The 19,814-nt window shown below is 31.8% G+C and overlaps 2 protein-coding genes across 2 annotated transcripts; both read left to right on the forward strand.

Annotated features, from left to right (window-relative positions):
- The first annotated feature begins 1,307 nt into the window (after nucleotides 1–1,307).
- On the forward strand, nucleotides 1,308–1,891 carry LOC148554348 (uncharacterized). Its single transcript, XM_088495121.1, has 2 exons — nucleotides 1,308–1,499; nucleotides 1,604–1,891. Exons 1-2 carry the CDS (start codon nucleotides 1,308–1,310, stop codon nucleotides 1,889–1,891), a joined length of 480 nt encoding a protein of 159 aa, XP_088351247.1.
- A 4,692-nt stretch (nucleotides 1,892–6,583) lies between these two features.
- LOC107606255 (Leucine-rich receptor-like protein kinase family protein) lies at nucleotides 6,584–10,191 on the forward strand. Its single transcript, XM_016308285.3, has 2 exons — nucleotides 6,584–9,317; nucleotides 9,406–10,191. Exons 1-2 carry the CDS (start codon nucleotides 6,725–6,727, stop codon nucleotides 9,783–9,785), a joined length of 2,973 nt encoding a protein of 990 aa, XP_016163771.1. The 5' UTR covers nucleotides 6,584–6,724; the 3' UTR covers nucleotides 9,786–10,191.
- The last annotated feature ends 9,623 nt before the right edge of the window (nucleotides 10,192–19,814 follow it).

Here is a 19,814-nt window from a genome sequence, read left to right on the forward strand (position 1 = left end):
TCGGGGACCGGAATTGGTGCAATCCTCAGCCAAGACAACCACCCTATTGCATATTTCTCCCAAAAACTCCCTACTTCCAACCAAAACTGGTCAGTTTACGCTCGGGAGATGCATGCCATCATTTCGGCTGTGGCCAAGTTCCGCTATTACCTTCTCGGCAATAGGTTTATTATTCGAACAGATCATAAAAGCTTGCGGGAGCTGCAACAACAGACCATTCAAACTCTAGAGCAACAACGGTGGATGTCGAAGCTGTTGGGCTATAATTTTTCAATTGAATATAAGAAAGGGTCCGAGAATCAGGTGTAGATGGCTTATCTCGTGCCTTTATGTCTTTTACTACTATGGAGAGTGAGTTGATGGCTCAAATCCAACAGGGCCTCAGAGATTTTGATCCCAAATCGGAATTATCTGAGTCAGCGGTATCCTCAGACCGGCTGCGCAACAGACAAGGGCTCTGGTATGGGGACAACCGCATTATCATCCCAGCCAATTCTCCATTGGTGAAACACATTATGCGGCACTTCCACGATTCACCGTTAGGTGGACATGCGGGTATTCAGAAAACCTTGGCTAGAATTGCAAGTCAATTCTTTTGGAAACACATGGCAACTCCTATCAAGGAATACATCTCATCTTGTGCCATTTACCAACAGGCAAAGTACTCCACCCGCGCACCCCCAGGCCTCTTAGTGCCACTCCCCATTCCTTCCCATGTGTGGCAAGATATCTCCATGGACTTTATTACCGGTCTTCCCCCTTCTCATGGCTTTGCGACAATCATGGTGGTAGTCGATTGTCTCTCTAAATTTGCTCATTTCATTCCCCTTCCATAAGACTTCTCAGCTTCTAAGGTCGCTGATGCTTTCATCAAGCACATCATTAGCATCCATGGGGTTCCCCAGTCCATCGTCTTTGACCGAGACAAGGTATTTACTTGCAAATTCTGGGAACACTTGTGCAATGCACAGGGCATCAAGTTGGCTCGAAGCTCTGCCTGGCATCCGCAAACTGATGGCCAGACCGAGGTCCTCAAAAGATGTCTCGAGATGTATCTACGCTGCTATACTCAGCAGAACCTGAAGGCTTGGTGCAATTTACTGACTTGGGCGGCATTTAGTTATAATACCGCAGTCCACTCAGCTACAAGTATATCTCCATACAAGGCCCTATTCGGGAGAGATCCCCCTCCTCTTATTTGTTACAATGTTGAGGCCACAGACCCACCAGCGGTACAAGAACTCCTCCAGCAGCGTGACCATGTGCTGGCAGCCCTTCGGAGCCATTTACAATGAGCACAAGCTCGCATGAAACTAAACGCTGATAAGAAGCGCAGCGAATTGGAGTTTCAAGTCGGTGACTTGGCTTATGTGAAGCTCCAACCATATCGACAGCAATCGGTGGCGTTGCGCAAGAATAAAAAACTTAGCATGCGCTATTTTGGCCCATTTCCAGTGATCGCAAAAATCGAAAAAGTTGCATACAAGTTGCAGCTCCGGGCAACTGCTAAAATCCACCCAGTCTTCCATGTGTCATTGCTTAAGAAGTGTACCAGCAGACCCCAGAATCCAGCATCCCTTCACCGTTGTTGCTGGATGGCCAGGGCCTCAAATTGCAGCTTCAACTGGTCTTAGGACACCGTATGGTTAAGAAGGATAACCACTGGCATGAAGAGGTATTGATCAAGTGGCAAGCTTTGCCTGTGGAGGATGCCACTTGGGAAGTTTATGAAGATATGAAGCAGATGCATCCCAACTTCGACCTTGAGGGCAAGGTCAATTTGAACGAGGGGACTGTTGATAGAAGGAAAGAGAAATGGGGCAGCCGGCATAACAACTCAACTAGCAAAATGGAAGCAACGAACTCCCCTGGAATGACAACAAATATATAGGAAGAAAGATACCAAGGAAATGGCATGGAAGTTGTAAGCTCTGACCCTCTCTCCCTCTGAAATTGCCCTTCTCTTATTAATTCTTATTCCAGGCCATTCTGACTAATTCTCTCTTCTTCTCTGCTGCAAGAAGTTCTCCCTTCCTCAACTCTACCTCTCAATTCTGTTATCTGTTATGTGAATTGGTTTATTTTTTTAGTTATTAAACTTTTATACTATCCTCATACTTTCTTCATTTAAATTAATTGCTGAATTACCTGCATAGTATATCAGTATTGATGAACCAAATAATTGAATTTAATAACTATGATAATATATATAAATATAAAAAGTTAAAAACATGACCATTATAGAAAGACAATCATAAATCCTTTGTATATATAATTATATATATAGAATAGATATACTCCATTGATATTGATATTGATATTGATAATTCGATCTACTAAAGCTAATATGAAATTTAAGTGATGATCATATAATGTGTGCGTGCTTCGTGTCCATTGTCAATTTGTCATCTCAGCTTGTTTGGTACACTGTTTTGTCACCTTCTAATGTTTTTTTTTCTAAAGTGGCCCCTCTTTCTTTATTTGGTGCATCACATAAGGTCAATTTTGGCGGCTATATATAGTTAAGTGATTCTCTTTCAAAAAAATAGTTGTCTAATTTTATTTTAAATGCATGTATATAAAAATTGAGAAAATAATTTTAAAAGCTCTTTAATGTTTTAAGAAAAAATTAGATTTTCTTAAAGGACGCCTTTAGGACGCTATACTCTTGTGAAAGATAAAAAGTAAAAAGTTTGTAATTATTTTATTTATTTAATGTTATTAACAACTTAACAAAAATTATTAGTTTTTCTATTAATAAAAATAGGCAGATTTTGTGTTCCAATTTTATATTGGATATAGATGTTTATATTTATTTTAAGAGAAGAGTATCGCACCACAACAAAACAATATTTTTGCATCGTTTTTTTTTTATTGCTTAGCGATGATTTTACGATGTTTAAATTTTTTTGCGACAGTTAAAAAGTGATCAATTTGAGCGTTGTCAAGGGATTTAGCAACGATTGTAAGATTATCGCTGAATTATTTGTGATACTTTTAAAAGTATAAAATCGTTACTAATTTATAATATTTGTCGATATATTTTTCTGTTATATTTAGTGACGGTTTCAAACTGTCACTAAATTACTAATTCATGATAATTTTTTTATATTTAATAACGGCTTTAAACCATCACAATATATATATATTTGATAATAGTTGAAAATCGTTACTAAATTATAAATTTTTATAATAATTTTTTTCTATATTTAGTAACTGTTTTAAATCGTCACAATTTTTTAGTATCAAATTTATTATTTTTAAATATTTGTGTTCAAAATTATCACAATCTTCCCAGCATCAAATTTTTTATTTTATTGGAATCCGTTTTTGTATTCATTGAAACACAAGATATATTTAAAAATAGATAATCTTCAAGTAATTAATAAACAACAACTTAAATTATATATCAATTATTTTAGAGTATTGAATGTACTTATTATTACCATAAAATAATGTAGAGCCATATATATGTGTGTGTGTAACAATATTAGATTATTTCATAGACCATATATATTTCATTTCGCAAGTAGCCATTTTTTATCTTTACCTTCCCAACAACATGAATCGTGCAGTGACATGCAAAAGATAAAAATGTGGAGAATATTTTGTTCTACCGGAAAAAAAAAAAAAAAAAAAAGAAAAGAGAGAGAAGATATGAATATTAGGTTAAGGATATTCATGAGTCAGAAAATCTCATATTAAGGATAGATTTAGATAGGTCTATAAATAATTTTTTTTTAATTTTCAATTTATAAAAAAATTATAGTATTAAGATTTAGTATAATTTTTAAAATTAAATTGTAACTTTTTAAAAAGTTATTTAAGTATTTATAAAAAAAATTTAAAAAATGACTTCTCTTATAATAAATTTTTTTATTATTTTTTTAAATAAGTATTTTTAGAACTAAAAAATCAAATATAAAATAATTTATTTATAAATTATTTTTAATATAAGTATTTATTATTTAAATCCTTTATTTAAAAAAAATTAATTAAATTATTTATCCAATATAAATTAAAAAAAGTGTATTATATTGGAAGAATACTTTACATTTCCGTTCACATATTATACCGTACATGCTTCCCCACAATATGTCCGTAATATAATTATAAAAGAATAAACAATGTATTCTACCAACAACTATACATTAGGTAGTGTCGTTATTATGTAAACAAAATCAATTAATTAATTAACCTCTACATTTTTTGTTTATGAAAATTTTTTTTATTATTTATGTGACAACATTTAATATAATGTTAGTGTAATTTTGTTTTCACACTAACATATAATAATACACAAAAATTAAAAGGTAAACCAAAATATTTTAAATATCAATTATGTTTTGTTTTTAATTTATTAAATATATACAACGAATAAAAGGGATTCAATAGGTAGTTTGTCTTTTTGGATGTCCAAACATTTTAGTCCTAAAGTTTTAAGTATACATTTTAATTGTTATTTCCCTCTCCTTATAATAACTTCCGTATTCTAATAAATAATATTCATTTTACACTTATATATATATATATATATATATATATATATATATATATATATATATATATATATATATATATATATAATGATTGATCTATCCATTAGTTTTTGTTAAGATATATAAGAAATTTAAAATGATAAGCTTTTAAAATTGTGATGAATTATTACAATTTTTTACTTTTATGATGTTCATACATATGTTATTTTACTTTTTTGTTTTATGGAAGACGATTTTATTCTTGTTCCATTTTTTTTTTTACCAAAGATATGAGACTCGAATCCGCAACCTCTTAATTGAGTATGAGGAGACTATGTCATTTGAGCTATTACTCATTGGCATTTTATTCTTGTTCCATATATGTATATTTTGTATGAATTTAATTTTGATGCACTGTGAGTATAAAATTGTTTTACACATGTATTTAATCACATAACGTCATATTAGCAAAAATAACTACTTTTTATATTGACTAGATAAATAATCATCTGAGTTGGTGAGTCTTCTTTCACTCACAGCCTCATTGGATCACCACTTCCGATCTATCAGTAATATGATGTAACTTAAGCAAAAAGAACAGGGTCTTGCATTGCTAACAAATCTGAAAATATGTTTTTAAAAATGTTTCAATATGAAACTTTACAATTTTAATTTCTTTATGTATGCAAAAATTAAACACAGTATATTAGTACATAATATATAGCTGCAGGACAACAATAACGAAAAGAACCCAAATAGACACAAGAACCAAGAATTATTTCTTACCTTCATAAGATGAGTATGCAAATCTACTCTAACTTCTTAATTATGCCAATTATGCAAAGAGAGAGGAAAATAAAAAAGGAAACACGTGAGTGCTTTAGGAAAAGTAGCATTAACAAAGTAACAAACAAACAACCAAACCATCCACATAAAGTGTTAATGATTGAATCCAATTCTTTAGTGTTTTTATTGTGGTTTTGATCATATATAGTATAGATCTTTTGATCTTCATATTTTTATATGAAGATCACGTTATGAATTGTTAGATAATATGGTTAAATATATTAATTTATTTAATGATTTACAATATAATTTTTATCTAAAGATATTGTTATTAAAATATCCACCAGTGAATAATATGCCTTGTATGTTAGATATTTATTATACTTATATATTTTAATGTACGTGAAACATTATAGCAACAAAAAATGCTAGAAGTTAAGCACTAAACTGAATCACAATAAATATTTGTAAAAAAAAAAAAAACTAAATCAAATCATACATAAACTATGATGTGTTCTAGATAAATCAGATAGTGCAGTGCTTTTTAAAAAATAAATTACTATTAAAAATAATAAATAAAATAATCAGTTATAAGCATTAATTTTTTATTTTGTTAGTAAAAACATACATGTAACTCATTTGAAACTGTTTTAAGAAGAGAAAGTATGGGAAACCAATGAAATATTTGTACAATGCGTAAAATGGAGGTTTAGGGAGTATTAGAGATATAATTATTAGTGTTATTTTTTTGCGTAAGCTTTTGAGATGAGTGGTATTATGACATGGTATTAGAGTTCTAGATTCGAAAGGTTAAGAGTTTGATCCTTAGTGAACTTCAAAATCATCTTAAACTTTTGGAATGAGATGTTTATTATTCCTAATACCCGGATATTTATTCTGAATATTATGGGTGATGTTCATTTTGTAACTCATATAATTCATTGTACACATTGTATAAATAAGTCATTAGCTTACTAACAGAACTGTTTTAAAAGATATGATTAACTTAATTTTTTTTAAGAAATATAATTAATCTAATTTACACGTATATTTAATTACGGAATGCGTCAATAAAAATATTTTTTATTGTTTGTGTATCAAAATTAATAATAATAAGTATTTAAAGATGAGGCTAAAATATCAACAATCAACCACGTCCACGTTCATGCATCATCCAAAATTAATGGGAAATGAGTAAATGACAAAACCTGTTTTCACTTTTCACTAGGTGGTGGGGGATTTACTACAGCCAGTAGTGTTGAGGATTGCTGCATTGGCAATTTTGGCATTATCATCATATAAGTCACTCCTCACTATCCCCTCCATTCCCACGAGTTTCCACTTTGTTCCTTCTTTCTTATATTATATGTAACTCCCTTATCACTTTCTTACGCTTCAAGACTCCTAATCACAACCTTCTTCATTCCTTCCCTTCCATTCCCTCATACACTTACGTCAACATGCTTGCCGCCCCTTCTTCCCACCACACTCTTCTCCTTCTCTTCATTTCCTCGTTAATCCTCGCCGTTAATTCTGACGATCGTCAACTCCTCCTCGACTTTAAGTCAAACCTTCAATCACCAAACCCCAACGCCTTCCTCTCATGGACCCCTGACAACTCCGTTTGCGCCTTCAACGGCGTTACGTGCGACGCTTCCAATTCCGTTACCGGAATCAACCTCTCCAACCATTCCCTCACCGGCGTTCTTGATTTTCACAATCTCTGCCGCATCCAGTCTCTCCAGACTCTCGAGCTCGGTTTCAACTCTCTCCATGGAAAAATCTCCGACGACATCAGAAACTGCACCGGGCTCAAGTTCTTGGACCTTGGGAACAACAACTTCTACGGAACGTTCCCTGACATCTCACCGTTAAACAAACTGCAGTACCTGTTCTTGAACCAGAGCGGTTTCTCCGGAACTTTTCCATGGCAGTCACTGTTGAACATGACGGATTCTCTGTTACAGTTAAGCGTTGGTGATAACCCCTTCGATCTCACGCCATTTCCGAAAGAAGTTGTTAGTCTCAAGAAACTGAACTGGCTCTACCTTTCGAATTGTTCACTTGGAGGGAAAATTCCAGTCGGAATCGGCAACCTTACGGAGCTTACGGAACTGGAATTCTCTGATAACTTAGTCACCGGAGAGCTTCCCGGCGAGATCGTTAATCTGAAGAAGCTATGGCAGCTGACGTTCTACAATAATTCCCTAAGCGGAAAGCTTCCCTTCGGTCTTCGCAACCTTACGGGACTAAACTACTTTGACGGTTCAATGAACAAACTGGAAGGCGATCTCACCGAGGTGAAGTTCTTAACCAATCTCGTTTCGTTTCAGCTCTTCGAAAACGGTTTAAGCGGTGAGATTCCGAAAGAGATCGGCGAATTCAAGAGCCTCAAGGCATTATCTCTGTATAGAAACAAATTAATTGGTGAAATCCCTCAGAGACTGGGTTCTTGGACGGAATTCGATTTCGTGGATGTTTCGGAGAACATGCTTTCGGGTCCGATTCCACCTGACATGTGCAAGAAGGGGAAAATGACTGCTCTGTTAGTGCTTCAGAACAAGCTCACCGGATCAATACCGGAAACCTACGCTTCCTGTAACACTCTTAACCGCTTCAGAGTCAGTAACAACTCGCTCTCCGGTTCCGTACCGGGAGGACTTTGGGGTCTTCCGAACGTAGTAATCATAGATATTGAACTCAACAATCTAGAAGGTTCGGTTACCTCTGACATCAAGAGCGCTAAGAATCTGTCTCAGATATACGCCCGGAAGAACCGGTTATCCGGTCAGATACCAAAAGAGATTTCGGAAGCGAGTTCGTTAGTCACTATTGATCTCAGCGAGAATCAAGTTTCTGGTGAGATTCCAGATTCAATTGGAGAATTGAAACAACTCGGAAGCCTTTATTTACAGAAGAACGAGTTAACTGGATCGATACCTAAGTCTGTAGGTTCTTGTATTGCGCTAAACAACGTAGATTTATCGATGAACTCGCTCTCCGGCAAGATTCCTTCTTCGTTAGGATCTTTACCGGCTCTGAACTCGCTTAACATGTCCAGGAATCAACTGTCCGGCGAGATTCCGGCAAGTTTGGCGTCGCTGAGATTGAGCCTCTTTGACTTGTCGGAGAATAGGTTGACCGGCGAAATTCCTCAGGCTCTTACTATTCAAGCTTACAATGGTAGCCTCGCTGGAAACCCTGGACTCTGCAGCGTCAACTTGATCGGTTCATTCCCTCGGTGCTCTAAGAATTCTGGCATGTCAAAAGGCGTACGTACTCTTGTGGTCTGCATTTCAGTTGGGCTGGTTGTGGTTATGCTCTGTTTGACGCTTTACTTGAAAAAGAACAAGAAGAAAGTGAAATATGGAGGAGGAGAGCGTTCTCTTAAAGAAGAGTACTCATGGGACGTAAAATCCTTCCATGTTCTAAGCTTCACCGAAAACGAGATTCTTGATTCGATCAAGCAAGAGAATCTCATTGGAAAAGGAGGTTCAGGTAATGTTTACAGGGTGATATTGTCCAATGGAAAAGAGCTCGCTGTAAAGCATATATGGAATACCGATGTTGATTGGAGGACGAAGAAGTCGAGATCCTGGAGTACTGGTAGTGGCAGTGGAACGCCCATGCTGGCCGGAAAGCGCACTAGGAAGTCCAAGGAGTTTGATGCAGAGGTGCAGGCATTGAGCTCCATAAGGCATGTGAATGTGGTGAAATTGTATTGTAGCATAACAAGTGAGGATTCTAGTCTTTTGGTGTATGAGTATTTGCCTAATGGAAGCTTGTGGGATAAGTTGCACACCGGTGGGAAGATGGAGCTTGATTGGGAGATAAGATATGAGATTGCAGTTGGCTCCGCCAAGGGCTTGGAGTACTTGCATCACTCATGCGAGAGGCCTGTTATTCATCGGGATGTTAAGTCCAGTAACATCTTGCTTGATGAGTTCTTGAAGCCTCGGATTGCAGATTTTGGTTTGGCTAAGATTGTTCAAGCTAACGTTGCAAAGGATTCTACTCAAGTCATTGCTGGAACACATGGTTATATTGCTCCTGGTTAGTTAGTTCATAATTTTATGTTCTTCTTTCTTATCTATTAATTATAAATACTTGTTAATATTTTTTATGTTTTAAATTAGTGCAGAATATGGCTACACTTATAAGGTGAATGAGAAGAGTGACGTGTACAGTTTTGGAGTTGTGTTGATGGAGCTAGTGACAGGTAAAAGGCCAATTGAAGCAGAATTTGGTGAAAACAAAGACATAGTAAGCTGGGTCCATAGTAAAGCACAGAACAAAGAAATGTTTAAGAGTGTTGTGGATTCAAGAATTCCAGAGATGTATAAAGAAGAAGCTTGCAAAGTGTTAAGAACTGCAGTTATATGCACAGCAACTCTTCCAGCTATGAGGCCTACTATGAGAACAGTGGTTCAAATGCTTGAAGATGCGGAGCCATGTAAATTGGTTGGAATTGTTATAAACAAAGATGGCACTCAAAACAAAATCAGAGCTAATGCCAAATAGAATAGTTTTTGTACTCATTTTTGTAACTCTTCTGACTCACTGAGAAGTTTTAGTTGGTTTAAAATATTAGTGAGTTTATTAGCATGAGTTGCAATAATGAGTATAAAAACTATTCTTTACTACTAATAAAATTTCTCTATCATCCATGCTAAGATGCAAAAGGTTGAAGAATTTTAGTTCATGAAAGAGAATTAAAAACACTAATTAGATGATAATGTAAATTTTCCTAGGAGATAGTATGTAAAATATATTAGTTAGAACTTCTTTAACATGTATTTTTAAACTTTATTAGGGATGGAAAACTTAGTAAGAGGTCACCTCCTAATACTTGTAATAAAAAGAAGCAAGTTCCTTTGTTTTTTTTTTTTTTTTTCATGGGTATGAATCATATATGCCATCGTTCAAATAATTGATTTTCTATTCCCAATGTATCATACATATGATGGTTTTTGACTAATCCAAAATCAGTCTCCTTTTTAACTTTTAAGGTGGGTACCTTTTCATCCATTACTTTTGAAATTTCATACAATATTTTCTCCTTTGATTTTTATATTAACCTTAAAATTTTCGCCATTAGAAATTTTATCATTATCTAAACCCAATTATAAATCAAACAAGTACTAGTAATTTGAAACAATTAGATGATGTTTTGTCCAACTTAGAATAGTAGAAGTCCACGAGGAAAAAAAAACAATAATACAAGATTATAGTGAGTTGTGATTAGGATAACATCTCAAAAAGGAGTAAAAGAACTTTTTGATGATTGAAATCTTTTAACATGCGCTCAATAAAAATGTCAAAGGACTAATCCACCATATGCATGCATCTCTAAATTATTGAATGTAATGTTGTGATGTGTATTTTATATTATCTGATCTATTATCGTTGTATAGTTGTGGCTGTCACTATCACATGCACCTGTATGAAGTAAGAAATGTTACAGCTAAAAATCGACCTCAATTTGTACTTATTAATTGTCTACTTTGTTGTTTCTATATGAGGTAGACATTAATTATAAAGAAATAAATTCTTCTTAGAAAAACCTTAAAGAAAGAAAAGTTCGAATGCAATGTCTAAAACTATTAGATAGAGTTGTTGAGCGATAATATTCAATTCATATTAGGTGTAAACGCTGTCACATTTAAATTTTAATAAAGTGTATTATTTATTAAAATAAATTCATAAATGAAACTTCTATTAGATGGGCTATATGAGTTCTTTTTGGGGCTTAAGATAAGAAGGGCTACATCATGATTTGCCTCTCGTTTCACATGTGAAACTGAATAAAATATGTAAAACCAAAGTAGTATTCAGTATGGCCAATAATAAATGCGTAGGCCAACCTCTACATTGTCCATTTAACAAACCTAAAAGGCAAGTCCAAAATAAACAAAAACCTAGAACGCAAAACAAAATTTGTAAAAAAAAAAATAGCACAAAACAACAACTTGATTACTAACATAAGTTGGTCAAATAATAAGTCCATTAAACAAAAAAAAATATTTGCATCGAGACTTAGGTTGATCAAGTAATTATTCTAAATTGTAACATGATCCGAAACATGGGCCAACTCAGGAAATAGAACCTAGGAATCCATAGGAGAGTATGGGTGTGCGAGTATGTAGTGTAATACAAAAACAAACAAATAAACAAATAAATAAAAATATGATAATATTTGGGAGGAAAAAAATCGTTAAAATAATTTAAATTTATCTTATTTAATATTTATTAATTGTCGTTACAATTAAAAATACTAAATAAGATAAATTTGAGCTTATTTTTTTTGTCTTCCTAACATTATCGATAAAAGTATATATAAATTGATAAATAAAAGATTGATAAATTTAACTAAGTATTAAAAATTTACGAGATATAATACTATGAGTCAAGATTTAGAGAGGTTAAATATATTTTTTTTTTCCTCCTATCAATAGATCTTCATTAATCATTAGAGTTCTGTTTCACCTTAGTAGCATAGAGTAGTTAAGGCATTTGTTGTTATTAGATATTTAGGTGGGAGTTATTTTAAATGAGAGGATGTTTTGTTGGGTTCATTCAATCATGTGGACTAAATTTTTAAAGTGATTTTTTAAATTCGACTCGTATACCAATTGTACTTTTGAGTTTCTAATTGCACCATTTTAAACTTTAAGATTGAACGTTGGACTTCATAAAAGTTCTCAGACCCATTTTCAGCATAACTCAACAGCTGAGATGATGAACTGGCATAGTCACAGCCACTTTAGCATTAATAATGGCTAGGAGACGTGAAAATGTGGTGATGATGTTCCACAGTAATCCCTATTTGCATTTATAAACCTAGAATCCCATCTTCTTGTACCTCTACTTCTTGTACCCTATTTGCTATTTTTCTTACTCTTCTTTCAACTCTAGTATTGGTCGTAAGCAAATTTTTTGCAAAAGTGTACCAAATGATTGTGGGGGGGGGAGGGGGTGGGAGATAGTCACACGACAGGGAGCTCGAACCACTCGTCTTCAACCAAAAACTGGACAAGAACATTAGCGCGAATCAGACCTGAAAAGGTGCCAAATTGGTGTGGTTGTAGATGCCGCCCCGTCCTTAGGTGGTTAGGCACATGATATTAAGTAGAATTTCCATCTACATTAAAAATAAAGATTGTACAACTTAATTTAATGAGCATGACTAAAACCGAAATTCAACATTTTACATATCATGTTTAGTGCAAAGATTAAAGCATTTTTAAAATTCCACCCTAATAGAAGAACATTTGAAATCCTAATCCTTCAATAACAATAAAAATATCCCAACCACATACAAAAAGAAAACTAACTAAACCCTTGAATCATCTATGATTACCAAAAATAAAAATAAAAAATAAAAAATAAAAAATAAAAAATAAAAATAAAAAAATAACTATACTATATAGTGATCTCGATGACAACAATAGTCTCTTCTTTGTACGAACACAATGAACTTAATGACGACACTAGCAGTTCCACAAAATTGTCGAATTCGCAAACCATACCACCACAAGCTTTCACCATTGTTAGAAGAAGACAAAGACAAAGTGTTGAGTGTTGAAGAAAAGAAGGAGAAGAATTGTGAACAATCAAAACACACATGTTTCCAATGTTTTGTTTCCTTCATTTATGTAAAACGGTGACATTTTTGTCTCACTAAGTACTAATACCCTAAACAACGTCCTATGGCACATCTAGCGTAGTAGTGATTGTGCTAGTTCATCATCTCAACTGTTGAATTATGTCGGAAATGAACCTAAAAAATAGTATTGAGTTTGGAATTTAATTTCGAGATCTAAAATGGTGAAATTGAAAATTCAAGAATACAATAGATACACGAATCGAATATAAAAAAAATTACTTTTTTTTTTGTCGATAGATTGGACAGCTCCCAATCCTAAGTATTTATCACTCATGCACATCACACTCACACACACAATTTAGATTCTATCACACCCAGCTACAACTGAAAATCGAACTTGAAATGTGGCTATATGAGACCAACAAATAGAACACCGATACAAAACCTCGCCACACTTTAAAGATTTAGTCATGTGTGTGGATGGAATGATTTAGTTTCTTGTTCTTGTTTGTGTGGATGGAATGATTTGGTCCACACTGAACCAAAAACATATACTACAATAAATTTTATCATTGGTAGTCCAATGAAAGCAGTAAATATTGAGCCTTTTTGCCTAGTATGTCGATATGATTCCAAATATATTACCATATAACTAATTTCGTTCCATTGATTTTTAGAAATTTAAACTAAATTAAAGTCCACCATAAACAGCAATACCCATTATGGGAGGAACTAAATTAAAACCCGTATATATATTCATCAGTGTGCTTCTCACCGAAAAGATTTATCCCAACTTATCCTATGCGAAACAAATAATTTGATAAGACAGCACAAGAGCCTTAGAATGCCATGTATTCCATCACTGTTGTTCTATATTATTCTGACCAAAAATAAAATAAATTTGTTTAAGCTCGATGCTATCATCATCACTAGTAATATATATTCATGCTCATCATTTATTACCCGTGACGGACTCAAAAAATTTTAGGAGTGGGGGCAAAAATATCTAGTTAATTAACTTGTCATTTTAAACTTAAAACATCTTAATTAAATTTTAAATAACTCGTCATTCTAACTAACTTTACTTTTATTTATTTTTATACATATTTAATAAAAAAAGAGTGAATTAGTTGGCACGTTAGCACTTATTAATACACTAGTATTTATAATTTGAAACTAAATTTATATATAAATAGTAAATACCAAAAAAAACCTGTATATAAAAAGTATATTTATATAAAATAATAGAAACTCAATTTATAATTATTTTTATTTTTTTAAATAATTACATTTTTTATATATTTTTTAATTTAATTTTAATACACTATCAGATTAAAGATTTTATGTATCTATTTAATTATGTATTATAATTAAAAAATATATTTTTTTTACATTTATCACCTAAATAGTTATCTAAAAGAATAAATATAATTAAATGACTATGAAAAAATATACATATTTTAACATATCAAAATTAACTTCTATACTTTTAAACAATTATTCTACTACTCATTATAATTTTCAAATATTAATTACCATCCATTGGATTAGAAAATTTATTTGTTATAATATTTATGACATAAAATACTTGTTGCAAGTAAGATTATTTAAGAGATAAAATTAAAAAGTATTATATAATTTTAAAATATAAAATATTAATTAATAAATAGATATTATTTTTTCTTATTTCAACTCATTTTTGAAGAAAAAAAATTAATAATTTTACTTATATTTAGAAAACTAAATTTTAGTTGGGTAATTAAGTAATTAATTAGTTTTAAAAATTATATTAACACTATTTATTAATTTTTTATTGAGTTAATTTATTTACTTATTTTTTATTTTTATATTAAATCAAATTTAACAAAATAATATTGTTATATATTTAATTTAATAAAAAAATATTTATAACATAAATCTGAAGACAAAATTTTATAAATTTTTATGGGGGCAAAAAATGTAATTATATCAAGAACAAATATATATATATATAATTTTTTTTTATTTTAGTGGGGCAAGTGCCCCCCTCCTATATACCCTGGGTCCGTCCCTGTTTATTACTAATATAAAATACATCTATTAAAAAAAAGTAAATTATCAAAATGATATTAAAAAATTTACATAGCTAACAAACGGACTCCAAAAAATATTAATAAATAAATTTTTAAAAAATTTAAAAAAATGACAAAAAGAATTAGATATTAAATATATATTCTAAAAAATTATTTTAGAGATTAAATTTTGATATAAATTTTTAGAATCATTATTAAAAGAAATCTTTTTATCTTTAAAATTTTGTAATTTTTTAGCAAATAATTTTTTTCAAAAAAATTTATTGTGAATGACCACATTAAAAAAATCTAGAGATCAAATTTTATTCCAAATTTTTTGTATGCACCTTCTAAATATTTATTCAAATGTTATCACAAAAATTTAGATATAATGAATAAGCTGATTGTTAAATATAAAAATCTTTTTGTTATTTATAAAAAATATAATATTTATTAGTTTTTTTGCTTGTATTTTCAAATCATTTGATAACTGTTTTGTCGATAATATTTTTTAGAAATTTTTTTTGTCAACGGCTAAATTTTTAAAATATTGAATTAGTAATTAACCCAATAAAATATGAATTTATGCATGCATACCCATAAAAGAGAGGAATAATTTGACAGATATTACGGTTATAACTTTTACAAATTTATTCTATGACCAAGCATAAGCTAAATATGATTACAAGTAGACTCTTCTTCATTATAACACTTATTCTTGTATCCAAAATGTACCTTTTTATTTTTTACGGTGGTCGACTTCAAAGAAGAGAAAAAACACACCGTATTTACAAGAATTTTTTATTTTATTATTGATGAAGAAAGTGAGATTTACGAAGATATTAGAAAAGTTGGTGTTTAATGGGGGTCTGCGGGCGTGTTCTTCGAGAAGCACAATACGTAAAGTGTGTATTCCTCTAACAATATGCAAAACGCGTATTGCGTGCATGGTCGACACGCGTTGAACCCCTAGAAACCCGTAAATAAGGTGAATAATTACTGTCTTTCTCTCTAATTTGCATACACCTTTTCCAATTTGCATACACTCTTAGAGACACAACGACAGTTTCACACACTCGATTTCCTTTCCTTCTACTCTTCAATGCTTTCTTAGTTCCATCTTTTCATAGTTTCTCCTACACCTGACTTCCATCTTCATTTGCCAAGCTTTTTTTTTTTCAAAAATTAATAAGTAAGTTATTTTAATATTACTAATATAATTAGTAGATTAATTGTGCATTTTTTTAAATCTGAAATAGAAATAATGTGATAATAATATGTATAGTTGTTATTTAAATTGAATAGTATTTATTTATTAGTAGTGAAAAAAATATAAATAAAGATTATACCTTTATTATATATTTAGATGAATGATGATGATGTTAATTAATGATTAGTATTAAATATATTTTAAATTTAAATATAATTTTTTATTTAAGTTATTTAAATCTAAAAATAAAATATAATTGTGATTTTAATTTATATTTTAAAAATTTTAAATTTAAATAGATATTTAAATATATTTCAGTTTTAATTTTATATTGATATTTGAATTTAAATATATTTCGAATTTACATATATAAGTAAATTTGAGGTTACTATATTTCAGGTTTGTTTATAAAATTAAATTTAAATTTAAACATATTTAAATATATTTTAAATTTAAATATATATTTAAATTTGACTTTAAATTTATTTTGGTTTTAATTATAAATTTAAATTTGAATTTAAATATATTTTAAATTTACATCTATATTTAAATCGGACTTTAAATCTAACTTTAAATATATTTTAGTTTTAATTAAATATTTAAATTTAAATTTGAATAAAATTTAAATATATAAAAATACATATATATAATTTAAAATTAAATATTTTTTGAAATTAAATACATATTTAAATGTCTTTAATTACATTTTGGTTTCTGGTATTTATTTAAATTTGAATAAATATATATTTATAATTTGAATTTAGATATAAATTAAATATGTTTCGAATTTAACTATATATCTAAGTTTGAATTTGAATATATTTATAATTTAAATATATATTTAAAATTAAAAATATTTTTAATTGTTAATTTAATATATATTTAAATATATATTTAAGTTTGATTTCAAATATTTTTGAATTTAAATATATTTTAAACATATTAAACATATTTTATATTTTTTATAAATATCTAAATATAATAAATTTAAATAAGAGTTAATTTTTTAAATTCAAATTTAATTTAAATATGAATATTTAAATTCAGATTTAATAAAGTTTATATAATATATTTTTTTTCAGAAAAAAATAAACGCAGAATATGGTTCGTGACATTACGCGTCCTAAAGATCATATTGTTGAATATCTTGATCGTCCACCATATGTAATTATTTTTTATCTTCGTTCATTTATTATTATTATTGTTATTATTATTGTTCTTATTGTTGTTGTTGTTGTTTTTGATACTCATTATATTTTTCAATTTGTGTCAGAATTCAAGAGATTTGGGATCAAGATATCTCCACCAAGATGTGTATAATCCCCGAATTGAAATCGAGTTATGGGATAGTGAATTTTATCACATATCTCAGATACTAGGAAAACTTACTTTGCACAATGCACTTATCAATGCCTTGATTGAACGGTGGCGCCCGGAAACTCACACATTCCACCTTCCACACGGTGAATGCACGATTACCTTGGAAAATGTTGCAATGATTTTTGGACTCCTCACGGATGGTTTACCGGTGTCAGGATTTACAAATAGCAGTAGTAGTAGCCTTAAAAATGAATTCATGATACAATTTGCAACAGTACCTACTGCAGCTGATCACAAAGGAAGTGGTGTCAAACTTGCATGGAGTACATTGAATGGCATGTATCAGATAGGGTCAAAAGACAATTTGGTTTACAGTAGGAAGTTCCTAGTGAACCTATGATGCTTGCAGAAGCTCACAATGTGGTCCTGACGGGACTAAAGAACAAAGATTGGAGAGATGAGCATTATGCATACATTATGAGACCGTTTGACCTCCGTTCTGGTTGGTGATCCCGTAGTGCACTATCAAGCATCTGAAGCATATATGCAATGGTATAATGACGAATATGGGGCTCACCTGCGTTTAACTGGTTATGTTCCACAGCCACAGCCACAGCCACAACCTATCATGCACCGATACCAATACCCGTACACACAACCGTACACTGAGCCTAGAGTCTCATTCTTTAATCAATTATTCCATGACTCACATTCATTACAGATGCCGCCATATCAAGCATATTATCGACCCGCTATGTCACAACAGAGGGACACAGCTGAGCAATCTTCAAATCGTCAGTTGTATCGGTGGGTACCTGAAACAGACACATCGCAATTGGTAAATGAGTTGTTAGACCCTCAACTGCAAGTGCAACAATTTCAGCCGCAACCTCCTGAAATTAACGAGCAGGCTCTGCAGTATAGTAGACAATCGCCTCAAATTGTTTCGGGTCGGTCATCTGTTGATTCGCGACTACAACGTCGTATCCCCTCTCCACGCTCTGTAGCTAGAAGGTCTATTGACTCGATTCAGAGTGATTCGATCTAGAGTGTCGCCAGAGAGATTGGTTTTAGTAATGCTGTTGATTTTATTCAGGTGCAGGCGCCAATGGCGAAGGATGATAATGATGGCGAGGATGATAGTGACGGTGACAGCGATGGTGATGACGATGCAGGTAATAATATACTATTGTATTTATTATTGTGGTATATTAGTGTATGATTGTGATATATTTTTGTATTCGTTATTGTGATATATTAGTGTATTCGTTATCGTGGTATATTAGTGTTTTCTTGTGATATATTTATTATTGTGGTTTTTTATGTCATATAGGTGGTGTGGAAAGTGTGGATAGGGCGGATACTCCAGATATTCATGGCAAAAGGGTATAATCTGAGGATTGACCCAACACGTAGAAATGCAAGTAGATCTACCCCTTCCACAATCAAGAAGGCAGTTAAAAAATGTACTAAATTTGGGAAAAAGACATTTAGCAAATAATTGTTATTTATCTATTAATTTAAGACTGCTATTGTAATTGTTATGAATTTTTATAAATTCACATCAGATTCGAGTACACAGGGATTTCATAAAGTAGTATTTAATACAATTGATGAAGTAGTATTTAAATCCAATTCCTAATGAAGGAAAAACCAAATACACTAAGACATAGGTGCAGATCCACCAGCACTAGACCCTGCACAATGAGAGCATCTACTTCGACTGTGGCCCTCGCCTCCACAAATCCTGTAACACCTAGGACCACGCATATCACGCATATCCATTTCATTCAAGAAGCAGGTTATTTTGGGACGCCCTTTGGAAACCCGCTTTAAGTGCGGATTAGGTATATGTCTTGGCCCTTGATACACCGGCCATGTTGCTGGATTTCCTAATGGCTTAAACCGTGCTCTATACACCTTTTTTTTTTATCTCATCCATCCTATATACCTCATGAACGTATTGTTTCCAATCAAGTCATTGGTTCGCACAACACACAAAGACATGGTGACAAGGGATTCGATCTGTCTGAAACTCACCACAATCACAATACCGTTGACGGAGATTCACCGCATACTCGATACCACTGGGCATCACACATAGGGGTGGCAATATGTACCCTACCCGCGGGTACCCAACCCGACCCCACCCGGTCGGGTAGGGTTGCCAACCCGATCCGCAGCGGGTAGGGTAGGGTGCGGGTAGGGTATTCGTGCGGGTCGGGTAGGGTGCGGGTTGAGCCTCAACCCTACCCGACCAACCCGCACCCTATATATGTATATGTTATATACTTATATAAAAATATATTTTAAGTGGATATTGAACTAAAGACTTCTCACTAAATACAAAAGATCTTTAGTCA

Source organism: Arachis ipaensis, chromosome B7 (genome assembly GCF_059453495.1).
Source record: "Arachis ipaensis isolate K30076 ecotype BB chromosome B7, ASM5945349v1, whole genome shotgun sequence".
Taxonomy (NCBI): domain Eukaryota; kingdom Viridiplantae; phylum Streptophyta; class Magnoliopsida; order Fabales; family Fabaceae; genus Arachis; species Arachis ipaensis.

Excerpts from the sequence above, each read along its gene's own strand:
- LOC148554348 (XM_088495121.1), top strand. The coding sequence starts at position 1,308 with ATGAAACTAAACGCTGATAAGAAGCGCAGCGAATTGGAGTTTCAAGTC. Across the intron at positions 1,500-1,603 it reads CATACAAGTTGCAGCTCCGG|GGCCTCAAATTGCAGCTTCA; the intron begins GCAACTGCTAAA and ends CTGGATGGCCAG.
- LOC107606255 (XM_016308285.3), top strand. The coding sequence starts at position 6,725 with ATGCTTGCCGCCCCTTCTTCCCACCACACTCTTCTCCTTCTCTTCATT. Across the intron at positions 9,318-9,405 it reads ACATGGTTATATTGCTCCTG|AATATGGCTACACTTATAAG; the intron begins GTTAGTTAGTTC and ends AAATTAGTGCAG.